At 40.7% G+C, this 13,081-nt stretch overlaps 1 protein-coding gene across 5 annotated transcripts in view; it reads right to left on the bottom strand.

The window, feature by feature from the left end:
* Positions 1–13,081, bottom strand: part of enox2 (ecto-NOX disulfide-thiol exchanger 2) — a 280,102-nt gene that overhangs the window by 121,134 nt on the left and 145,887 nt on the right. For all 5 annotated transcript variants that reach the window (XM_077235881.1, XM_077235879.1, XM_077235883.1 and 2 more), the window contains one exon: positions 9,078–9,221. In XM_077235881.1, coding sequence (XP_077091996.1) covers positions 9,078–9,221 — 144 coding nt within the window. The remainder of the gene's footprint in view (positions 1–9,077; positions 9,222–13,081) is intronic.

Genomic DNA, 13,081 nt, shown 5'->3' with positions numbered 1-13,081 from the left:
AAAAAAAAAAGCATTTAGTTCAATCAGACATTACTTGTTGGGCTTCCTCAGATCATACACACACAAGAATATCTAGATAGGTTATCTTACCCTGCGAGAGGATGAAAACCTGAGAATCAAAGAACAGAAGAGTAGGAGCCAGAAAGAGATAGAAGGAGTCTCATTAAAGTACCATTGATGAAAGCGCCTGAAACGCAAGTATAGCGCAGCAAAAAGAGGGGAGACAAGGATAAAAGGAAGTCCCATATGATCTAGACATCAGGCGTAACTTCTGGAAGACAGCTGGTGAAGTTGAAGTTTATTCTGATACTCCTGCATATACATCGATACAACAATGTATAGTCACATACTACTTGCCGATACGAGTATTGATACAGCTGCGAGTGAACAGCAGTGAACCACGCTTAATTTTAATACAAGAACAGCTTTTAAAACGGAGCGGAAATATGCTGAAATGGCTAGTTCAAGGTTGAATCTGGCCCTCAGAGGAACATAACTGGGTTGCCTGATATCAAGGGACATAATCCCCCAATCAGAGCATCACACTTGTGCAATACGGAAATATCTGCCAAGTGTTTTACTTATTTTTCTCAACCTGGCAACCATATGCGTGCGCTCTGTCTCCACTGTGGATAAAATCGCTGGCTTTCCTAAAACACAGACAAGCTTACAGTTTAGCGATCTTCAGTTTGATATTCCATTCATAGAAAAGTGTGATACATCAAGTCTGTGTTTCATTTATAGGCCTGGGAGGGAGGGAGGGAGGGAGGAAGGGGGGGGGGGGGGGGGGGGAGAGAGAGAGAGAGAGAGAGAGAGAGAGAGAGAGAGAGAGAGAGAGAGAGAGAGATTGTGCATGTATGAATTACCTTAGTCCGTGCCACGTTTCTCTATTAACAGTGAAGCTGTGAGTATCATTGCTTCAAAAACAGTGATGTTATCAACTCCTTGCTGAGAAAGATGATAGAGCTCTTCAGTGGTCAAGCTATTTTATTGATAACGTTTCTGTGTTTCTGTGTGAGTGACTGTCTGTACGTGTGTGCGTGAGCTGCAGTGAAGAAAGCGCATTCGTTTAGAATGTTTTCTAATTTTTCTTAAATGTAGAGAGTGTGTTAATTTGTGCAGCAATGTAAAGATGATTTTTATTAATATATTAGAATAAGTACATTATTATTCATGTGCTTAAAAAAACAGAAGAAAACAATCAGAATATTGTACCTGGTGGGAAGTGCGCAATATTAACGTGAAATCTTTGCTATTACCTATATTGTTATACAGGGCTACAGAGGTCCTTCATAATGCAGAGAGCAACTACTTGCTCTTTCTATAGTTAGCAATGGCCCAATATAAATTAGAATGCAGTGTTTAATAAACAGCTGTTACACTACATTCTACTGAGGTGAAATTTAGTGCAGACCCGTATCGTCATATATACCTGTACATATTGTATCGCGGCCTGACTTTGGTGTCGATATACAGCCCTATAGGGCAGACTGTTGTGTGCTGGAAAACACCACACATTATTGATTTACATGCACAAAATTATTTGAGTAGTGTTAGAAAACAATTATATTGTAATGAAAGCGAGGCATCAACACTATTGTCATGACTGAGCTAAAAGTCCTTCAGTTGGAATATTTACAGGAAGGGACGGCGGTGGCACACTATGAAATGGAATTTGGGGGAAAAAACGTGCCCTAAACGTGAAAGAACATGGTGGGACTTGATTTTATCCTTTGAGAAGACTGGATCATGGGAAGTGTGCGTTATAGAGGCAAAATAAGATGAAAAGTATCTCTATCCCAATAAGAATATGTATTTATTATTTTACATTGTTTCTTCTTTGCTCTAATTGCAGCAATCCTATCTTAGATTTACGTGAACCAGCATACTTACAGCAAGACGTCACAAATCAGACGTACACATTAGCGCGCATACATCCCAACACAGACAGAAATGAGTCAGAAAGGGCAGCGGTGATTGATGTCCCAGACCCCCTGAGGTATACCGACAGAAAACTTTTCACAGCTTGTTATGTAGATTCAATCATTCACTTCTTTCATGTGGCATGTTGAACAGAGACAGCTGAGAGCTGAGTCCCCGTCACCACAGGGTGGGATTCCTTCAAACGCACAGCCTTTCATCACGTCCCAATCACACACCGCAACGTAAACAAGCCAAAAAACACACACACAGAAAAAGAAATGACAGAAGCGTTTGAGATCAATACAGACGGTCCCTGCGGGAGAACGGTTTGAGAGGGAGGGTGTGAGCTTCAGGAACGAGACTGATTGATTGAATTGCCGTCAGCGTGCGCCGCAGCACGAGCGCCTGAGCGTTTAGCTCATTCATCAGCGAGCGGCTCGTGCCAGGACTCATCTCAACTGTCACAAGATCTTGGAGAAGTCACAGACACAATGCCACACAAGGTTCCCGCTGCCTGATACCTGATTGTGACCTTTATGGCCATAATACCAAAATCAACAGTAATACGATACATCTATATTTAAATATAGAAACCCGATGTAAAGTTGTGTTTCTCTTTTATCTAAAGATGTCCAAATACTTGCAGGGTCACACGCAGGACAAGACCTAAGAGAAATAATGTGAGGGAGTGGAGGTCAACAGTGGTGCTGTGCTTCCAGTACTGTGGAATAGCTCTTGTTAAACCAGCTACACAAGCATCCACACACACAGACGCCCCATCCTACTCTCACACACCCCCGCACAAGCACTCAGACAGCCCAGCCTCTTCACACACCACCTCATTTATCAGTAAAACTGTAGACAGAGAGAGATATGTCCTCATCCTGGTTTGTGTGTGTGTTGCAGTTCCTACCACATGGATCATGTACACAAACTGAAGCAATGAGCCAGACGGGGCTGCCAACCTTTGCCGAGTGCTTCTCCCACACACATTGCTTACTGTATTCCTGCTTCTCTTGTCTTTTGTCTCAATCGTGTTAGGGTGAGAGGCAGCTGCCTCATCTGCACCTCCCCTCCTCAACGCCAATCAATAGTGTTTCACAGCGCACTTCTCAAGCACCACTTACTGCAGTCTAAAGGTGCCGAAGGGTTACAGCAAAGTAGCGTGACTCACTGCATATATCATGCCACTTGCTACATCCTCAAACATAAAAATAAAAACATTTGCTGGCTGATATCACCTCTGATTTATGTATCCACAGCAGCTGGCTTACAGAGAATACTGTGGGGTGCAAAAGCCACATTTTGGCCATTTTTCCTACAATGATCTCAGGCCAACATGCAAATCTTGTAGTCAAGATATTCCAGTTCACCAAAGCCACAGTTAGCATATATGCTCTGTTGTAGGAGTGGGTGATAAGCACACATTTATTTCACAATTTATACATATACATTTTAAAGTGCCCCTATTATGCTATTTTAAAGTTTCCTAATGTTGTTGTGGAGTCTCTTACAACAGGTTTACATGCATCAAAGGTAAAAAAAAAACTGTTTAATTTCCTCATTATACACATTTGCACATCATCACATTTTCAATGATTCTCAAATGACTCGTCAGATGAATCAATCTCACTAAATCCCTCCTTTCTGCAAGCTACTCTGCTCTGATTGGCCAGATAGCTCAGTCTGTTGTGATTGGTTTACCTCGTACAGCATGCACGTCGAAAACAAAAATGCCTATTGCCATAACAACGTCAAGGCTGAATTTCCTGAGGCTTCCTACGTCGTAAAGTAAACACAGTAACGAATAATGACGTCGATTTTACCATATCAATCCTAGCGCGAGTCCGTTATTAAAACTTGGGTGCAGAGATATCACGCAACACCAGAAATCAACCAAATTCCATCAACATACTGGCGTGACCTGTACCAGGTATCGTCGGCATAGGTTGGCATATTCCCACACACTTACCACCAGTTCCTGTTGGCTCTCATCCTCACGTCCTCAGGCTTATGAGCGATCGCAACCTCCTCCTCCTGTCGTTCTATTTCCATTGCACGCAGCTCCTCTTCTGAAAACTCTGGTTCGTAGAGGTATGGTTCTGGATCTTGACTGTCTGAGAAGTCACCCTGTTCGTCTCTCACAAAATCCGCCATGTTTATCGCCATTCACTATGTCTACTGTAGGAAAAATAGACAGCTAATATTCACGCAGGTATGTTGATGGAAGTTGGGGGATTTCAGGTGTTGCGTGATATCTCTGCACCCAAGTAGCAGTGCTTTGCCTGTGCTTCACCCCAATATAGTCCCAAGTCAATATCTGCTTAGGAAATCGCCTAGTCTTAATCTGCATTGCAATATGTACTCGTTGTAAATACGCAGGCAACAAGAAGTAATTATTATTATTTTTTTGGATCACTTTTACTCACGACATGCTATCCGGCAACAAAGGATTCCATTCATTATGCTAAGCTAAGCTAGCGCTGCCAGACTAAGAAAATGCATGTACTGAGACAAAAATGCGTTTGCCCACCTATCTGAATGTATGGGAGACGGTGAATAATCTCTATTTCAAAAAACGGTGGCGTGTTCCTTTAACCAACCCACACTACAAAGAATTGAGATAATTACAATCAGATTTTTCTTTGAAAATTGCTTAACTGGCTCACACTCTTTCACTTCTGAAGTTAGCACTGCTAATACAAGTTTGTTTGTGTTAGTGTGAATGTGTGAACACCACACAACACCTGACAACACCATGACAATAGTGTCTCCACCAGCAGCAAGACACAAATAAACCTCTGCAATCCTCAGCTATAAGCCAGTTCCTTCATGTCCCTTGGCGATTAATGTCAGTGTATTCAACATGCACCACATATTGTTGCACATACAGTAATTCCACTGAAATATGAAGGCAATGTCTTCCCATGATTCATTGAGACACAAAACCATTGTGGCATGTCATTAGCAATTCTGAAAAGAGAACCAATTGCTACACAGTGTTGGCGTATTACCCAATACCCACTGATATATATCAGAGGTAAGTAGTTCAAATAGTTCAAAACAGGTAGCAGTAGGTTATTATTTTGATGCAGCACTCTGTGGTAATGTATGCATTCTGTTGTTGTGCAATTTAAGAGAAAAACTACAATCCCAAGGCTGTTAAAAAATTATAATGACTCATCAATTACGAAGTTAAAGTGCACGCCATTTATGAGGCATTTAAAAACCCTGTGTTTTGTAACACAGAAACAAGTTCTGAATGAAATAATTAGAGACCTAATTTTGTACACTGTACTGCAATTGTATGATTTGGATTTAGGCTGTTTCCATTCATTCCGCTATTATTTCTGTAAATGGGTCACTAAACAGTTAAATTACATGGCACTCACCTACAAACGAGTGGGTAGAACAGTCAGCACACTTTTTATACTGATTTTAAGCTGTAAAAAAAGGTGTGTATTCACAGTATAGACAAAAATTAAACTATGTAGGTCACGAAACAGTTACATAACTGTAAATAAAACATCACTAAAAGATTATTGGAGTATATTTTACAAGAAAATACTATTTCAGTCCATCTACTTCAAAACCAATGTGTCACTTGTTTCTTTGATTTCATTTGTGAAATTTCATTCGAGAAAGTAAAGTGGCTAAAAGCAGCGAGTAGCTCCCGTTTAAAGCGATAGAGTTCTGGTTGAGCTGTAAACAGCCTGTCAATTGTATTGTGCGATATTGGAGATTCTCACCCACTTGCTCTCTTGCAGTGCATCCGTTATCCAGTAACATCAACACCAGTGGGGCGGCTGGAGGAGGGCTGGGTTGGTCGTCTAATGGAGTGCCAGCGCTAATGAGATGAATCTATCCATTATAATACTTTAACGAGAGTAAATCTGCATGGCTGGTAATTAGTCCACGCCCCTGCATTAGCTCCACTCCTTGGAGGAGCGACTCTGTCTTGTGTTGCCAGAGGACATCAGAGCGGCTGAATGCATTATGCACCAGATGCTGTGAATTTTCATCATTTAGATGTGTTTCCATCAGGGAGCGGATTGATCAGGCACGGTCACGGCGGATAAGAGCACGGCATAATGACAGGCCAGGAAGGAAAACTGCTGGCGTTGTTCAAAAAGAAACCCCATTAAGCAGCTCCCAGTTGCTAAGCAGACACGTACGGCACAACTATTTAGAGTTGTGTGCGAAGCGACGGAAGAGCCGAGGCATTGTAAAATTCAAAACAACAGTCTCGTGACTCAGCAAGCATGATCAAGGGCTTAACAAATCAGACAGGTGCTAATTGCACTGTGCAACTGAGAAGCAAACTGCAGACATCCCATTGAGTGAGCCAATATTAGCTTTGTGCGTACTACCAAAGTCTTGTTTTTGGTCTTTTGGTGCTTTTATTTAAATGTGATTAGAAAGAGTAATAAAAGGATAGAATCGGGGAATGTTGTGTGCCAGATAGGAACACATGTTGTTAGCCTAAGCATCATTCTGTTCAGTCACAACTCCAACATACTACAGTGTCATGTTTTTGCCACTTTTATTTAGAGGAAGTTAGAGAGAGTAATAAGAGGACCAATATCAAGAGAATGTTGCAAGTCAGATTAGAACTCATATTGTCTGCATTAGCACCTTTCTGTTAAGCCACGGCTCCAACATCCAGTGTCCTATTTTAAGACTTTTTCCACTTGTATTGAGTAGAATAGAGCACCTTTCTGTTAAGCTATGGCTCTGACATTTCACAGTGTCCTATTTTTAGTCTTTTATTTAAAGGAGAGTAGAGAGAATAATAAGAGAGTAAGACGAAAGATCAGGGAATGTTGCAAGGCAGATTAGAACCTTTTATTTTCTGCATGAGCACCTCAGCTTTTTATTTTAGTCTTTTGTCATTTATTTAGAAGAGAGTAGAGAGAGAGAGAGTGATAAGAGAGTAAGGGGCAGCAGAGAAGAAAGGAAATATTTAGAAGGCAAGATGGAATGTCAGATTCAAACCCACATCATCTGAATTAGCACCACAGCTCACTGCTAAGTCACAGCACTGACATACTACACAAACTTAAAAGCCTTCCTTCAACCTCAGCAGAACAATAAAACATTTTTTTTTTCTATAATTGTCTGAAACCCATTACCACACTGACTTCCATTTCAACAGCCGGACTCGTGTATGGTGAATACAGCTCATCTAAGCCATTCTCAAATGACGTCCATGTACTAAAGAAAAAAAAGTGTTCTGAAATGAGCAGATTAGATTAGCGCTAGAAAGCTTTGATCTAAAGCTCTCTGGCTAGCTTTGATCAGCAAAAGCAGCTCTTCACCATGACCAGAACACAATATGGGCCCATTTCACTTCCATTTGTATCAATTCTATGGGCATATACGACGATGAGAGGCTCTGCTCACCGTCACTTGCTGCCATTTATGCCTAATCAGAGTCACTTTAAGTCATGAATGGCGGCACTGTTCCTGAGGGAAAAATGACCATCAAGGGCCAGGAGATCAGAGCAGAAGACTTCAAATGGAAATTATATTTACATAGAACAGCATGTGTAAAAACACATGATGGCTGAAATTTACGATTATCAAATGACTTCTAGACTCCAAAAGGGGCAATTAGTAATTTCTGAAAAACGCTGTTGAAAGTGGATCAGACTGAGCACCACAACAAACTTGTAGCCAATCAGCAGTAGGGAGCGAATACACTGATGATGAGGGAGGAGAGAGAGTGAGCAAGGGGAAGATCGCACACTGGGCATGGTTGCTTTCACATTAGCAAGTTTTCATGCGAACTGTCCCCCGTTCTGAACTAAACTATCAGTGTGAAAACGCCCTGAAATACATTACAAAAGAAAAAAGGTCAGCGGAATCCCACTGGAAGAAGAAGGGTTGTGATCAGGCAAGAGCTTTAGGACCCGCTAGGACCGTTTCACAGAATAAGATATGCTGTTGTTAGCTGTAGTAACAGGAGGGTTTCGAGTGTCATTGTTTGTCTGGAGCTGGTGTACAGTATGTTCATTTTTTTGTTCTTCCTTGTTGTCTGTTCGTTATCTTCACTACGCTTAGCATTATTTTGCTACGCTTCAGCTATGATAAAGAGACATCCACTCTTGCATTGCATGTTCTTGAATCTTGGGCACGGAGCAATGAAGGGTCTGTTTGATTGGGTTGATTTCAAAAAGCAACATCGCTTCTCAGAAATCGCTTGCTGCACCTTTAAGCAGAAAGTTGCAGGTTCAATGCACATCTATGATCCATGTCCATCATCATTTTGGCCCTCAGCAAGGCGTCGAACTCCAGAATGCTCCATGGGATTTATCCTTATGATAAATTTACAGTGGTGTTTTACTGTGACATTGAATAAATGTCACAAAAAAGTGAATTCCAAGAGGCACGCATTGCATTGTACCTTAAAATGCTAAATGGGAATAAGACTGCCTAATTAACATGAACAATTAATCCGATCCAATTAAGTCTCCTTGACAACCAGAAACATAAAGTCGTCTTTACAAGATCCATGTCTTTCAGCTAATCATAATTCAATTCATTAGTATGCCATTAACATTAATATGAATAGGTTCTCCTTCATCTGAGTCAACCTGTGTCAGAAAGGTTTGTAAAATTCCCTGGGCGTTACTTTTCAAGTGTTGTTTTGAAGGTCATCAGCAGCAGATAGAGTCTCTCTTCAAGATTGGCATATATCCGGCGGCTCCCTGACTTTCCTTTGCATTTGGAAAATCCAGACTGCAATGTGATCGTCATAATCATGACAAGACACAAGCAGAAATCCTTGAAACTCTTCTATAGAAATATAAAATGCTTGTTTATTTGGTCACCAGTTGTATTTAGTGTTGTTTTCCATGCATATTTTAATTATATTTTTATTTGATTAACCTCATAAATGGAAAATTATGATATCAAAGCGATTATAAAAGTGGAAATATCCTGAGGTTTCTGTTCTGATGTTTTAATGAAGGCGATAAATTGAAGTGAACATCTCACAGAATGCAGAAGACCTCCAGGCATTCACCTCCCACATTCAAAGGTCAAGGAAAGAGCAACACCAGAAATAACGATGTGAATGTAATTAACGACTTTAGGGCCTGATGAGTGTGAATGAGCGTGGTCTGAGGACGAGAGGAATTCATTAAACGTACCTGGAGGAAGGTTGGGTCTCTTCCTCTTTTTGCTGTTTTCTGTTCCGTTTTCCAGAGGACAGTCAGAAAGCAGAGGACCATTGGAGCTGTTGAATTGCAATGGTTCGTTGTTCGTGGCAGGGTCGAAGGGTAGCGGATTCAGACCTGTGGAGGGAAAGAACAGAAAACTTGGTAAGTTTGCATGTTCCATAACCATAGTCTCACATAGCTAGTCTAAGGTTAAAGACTAGACCATTAAAGACAATGTTAGGATCTGTTAGATTTAACAGTAGGGTGAAAATGGTTAAATTTTAGTTTTCCCCCGCTATTTTCGTCTTCCGGGTTTAAAATCTTCATCGCAGGCTGTGACGTGGCAGAGCACAGTGTAGTGCGTTGATGACTCATCGGTCTCTCATAATTATTAATGAGACTGAGTTTTTATATCCTATGAGAAGACACTGTCTCTTAATTATTCATGACACCACGTGGATCTTTCCACAGAAATGTCAAACTGTGATATCGCGTAGTAAAGGAGAGAGACAATCATGGGACGCAAGTGTATATTTTCGTGGTGCAAAAGTCAAAGTGGGTTGAATATATTTCCCCGCGATGCTGCCAGGGCTGGACTCTGGCTCCGGGCGGTTGGTTGGCCATCAACCACGGACACATCTAATACGTGTGCCGCAAACATTTTACCCGAGAGAGCTTCGAGAACTGGAGAATGGTGGACTTCGGCCTTGTCGATGACCAATGCATTACGTCTTGCGAGTAATGCGGTACCAAGTCCTGAGGACTTTTCTATCCCTTCAGAGGTAGGCTATGTGTGTGTCTAAAATGTAACCCTGGTCATTTTACTTCCCTTTTGTTAAATAAGCGGTCGTTATGAACACTTTAGATATTTCGATAATATATCAATTGTATGCTTAATGCGGGAGACTTGTGAATGTGTAGTGTAGACGTGCGGGCCGGGCAACACCGTGTGGTGCCTGTGTGTGTGTGTGTGTGTGTGTGTACGTGCTTGCATGCAGGCAGGTGAGCCTGCGAAATGATTCGGGGTCAGAGAGAGAAGCGGTAGGATGTGTGTTTGGACGAACGACTGAAAACTCTGAAATTATTGTTCATTATTGATCGTACATTGTACAGAGGTCAAAATTATTGTACAAATACGATAATTATCGTACATCTGGCAACACTGCTGGCTGATGATAGTTCCCACTCTCCCCTGCCGTGCCACACCCACTCCCTTCTTCTCACAGCCATCCACGCCCATTTAAGTTGCATTTTTCAAAAAGATTGTGAGCTAGACTTGAGCTGAAAGAGGGGGGTTGCATGACCCTTTAAGAGGGTATCAGACCGCCATGTATCATGACCATGTTTTTTTTGTGTTTTTTTTACAGAGGAACAGAGGTATATACGGAGCCCGGGAAGTAAAAAAAAAAACAATCTGTGGCGGCAGTTTTGTAATCCGTCCGCTCAGTTTATAAACCGTACTCACAAATTCTCAAACTGTTCCCTCGGTTTAACAAATCGGATTAATAAATCGTACCCACGAGTTCCTAATTCGTGCTCTCAGATTTGTAAACCGTGCCTTCAGTTTTTGCAATCTGTACCCACAAATTCATAAACCGTGCACATGCTTTCACAATCCGTTCCCACTGGTTTGTAAACTGTACTCATGGATTTGTGGCTCGCCCTCATTTTTGAAGAACACCAGGAGATAAGTTGTTAATGAATCTTATTGTATATTGTTTTATTGTGTATTAAGTGGAATACATCAAGTTGTCTTGTCTGCATGCTTAAAGTGATTCTCAACTGTAGCGGGTATGGGGTGGAATATACGATTTAATATGAATGACGGGCATCAAAATCTTTTGTTTATTTCTGATAATCTAAGTACTTTATTATTATTAACTATAAATTAGTTCACTTAGTAATACAGTAATATGTTTATCATAAAATCATTTATGAATGCTTTATTTTTAAGCAACTATGCAAAAAATGTAGGCCTATTTTATCCAAAACTGTAAAAGGTTAGGTTATAGCGTATAAAAATAAAGCATTGATACATTATTTTATGACAAATATAATACTGTATTACTAAGTGAACTAACTTATAGTTATAAACTCAAATAAAAATAATATTACATTTTAGGCTACATATTTAGAAGACGCTTTTCTCCAAAACTTACAAAAAAGGAACAAAGCAATTATCAGTAATACTACAGGTTAGACAATAATAATAAAGTGCTAAGATTATCACAAATAAACAAAAGATTTTGATGCACTTCATTCATATTAAATCAAATGTTCCACCCCATATCCGCTACAATTGAGAATCACTTGATGCATGCAGACGCAGTTAAGACAATTTGATGTATTCCACTTAATACACAATAAAAAATATTGTCTAACCTGTACTATGATTAAATTATCCATTTTTTAAAAATAAAGTTTATAAACACAATGCAATGCGTAAGCTATACGTATCCCGCACCCTGGTTGAATCTGCCGGCGCAGACTGGGCGAGGAGCCACAAATCCATGAGTACAGTTTACAAGCCTGTGGGAACGGATTGTGAAAGCATGGGCACGGTTTATGAATTTGTGGGTACAGATTGCAAAAACTGAAGGCACGGTTTACAAATTTGAGAGCACGGATTAGGAACTCGTGGGTACGATTTATTAAACCATGGGCACGATTTGTTAAACCGAGAGAACAGTTTGAGAATTCGTGAGTACAGTCAAAATCCTTTTAGGCAAGTAATGCCACTCGGCCGCCATCTTGGCAACGCCTCCGGGCAGCTATTTCGGTCTAACAAGACCAGGCTCCTATCTAAATGAATGGGCAGAGAGTCAGAACTGCACATTCACTGGTCACCGGGACATAAAAACTGCATGTATAGAAACAGCAGTAAAATATGATAAAAATCGCTGAAAACGTTTGATGACTTTGCCCCAAAATAAGGTTTAAAACGCCTTTTTCCCCACAGGTTATACTTTACTACGCATGCGCAAGGGTTCTCTCGCTCTCTGACGTGCGCGCGCTGCACGGTTTGAAGCACAGTATGTGTGAGCTCTCGCTCGCTCGCTCTAGATTCTGGGAGATTTGAACTAATTTGCGGGCATCAGGGAGCCGCTATAAATATGCGGTAGACACTTGGGATGTCTGATATTTACACAACGCACACATACACTGAATATCAAATCTGCCGCCTTTTCAAACAGTAACGTATTTTCCACTGTCGCAAACCTCAACTGTGCGCATGCGTCAGTGGAACCAGACGATAGGCTTAAATGTTTCCCGGCTTGACTGTTAAAGGCAGACGATTGGCTTTCAAGTGGGAGGGCCGGGACATGTTCATACAACCGCCATCTTTGGCGTTACGGGTTTTCCCTATATAGTTGTATTGAGGATTGAGTAAGTGGCATGTCTCTATAAATAGTCTCTGGTACAGTTTATAAACTGAGCAGACGGATTGCAAAACCGTCGCCACAGATTGTTTTTTTTTCTTCCGCAGGTGACTTCCCAGGCTCCGTCGGTATATACAGTGGATGAATTGTTAAAGACAGGTCGTAAATCATGTGATTAAACACAGTAATTGCATTCTACTGACAGCTCTATTTTCTAACATTAAGAAATACAAACCATACCATTTTTATTAAAGGTTTATACATTATTACTTTAACAGCAGAGAGAAAATAGATACACGGTTATCTGAATACAAACAAAATATTCTGTAGAAAATATCAAGATAATTTGCTTTGGCCTATGTAATTTTGGAAACAAATTAATTATATGACACTTAATTATAATATCATTTGGGATTGGTAAAATATATGGGGTTGGTAAGATTATGATTGTATATATAGGCTGTTTCCCCTACAATGTATTCAGCTGTGCCGCTGCAAAATCTTTCCATGATCAGTAATATCGCGACATTCACTTCATTAACTTAAGCCTGGCTCATACTACAGGAGTTTTAGGCCGATTTATGCCCGATTTCTATGGAGCTAGAATTGTGTCTT

This window comes from Siphateles boraxobius, unplaced genomic scaffold (genome assembly GCF_051911475.1).
Source record: "Siphateles boraxobius isolate OS27281-9 unplaced genomic scaffold, OSU_SipBor_1 2, whole genome shotgun sequence".
Lineage (NCBI taxonomy): Eukaryota > Metazoa > Chordata > Actinopteri > Cypriniformes > Leuciscidae > Siphateles > Siphateles boraxobius.
This window is presented reverse-complemented; position numbering and strand designations above follow the sequence as displayed.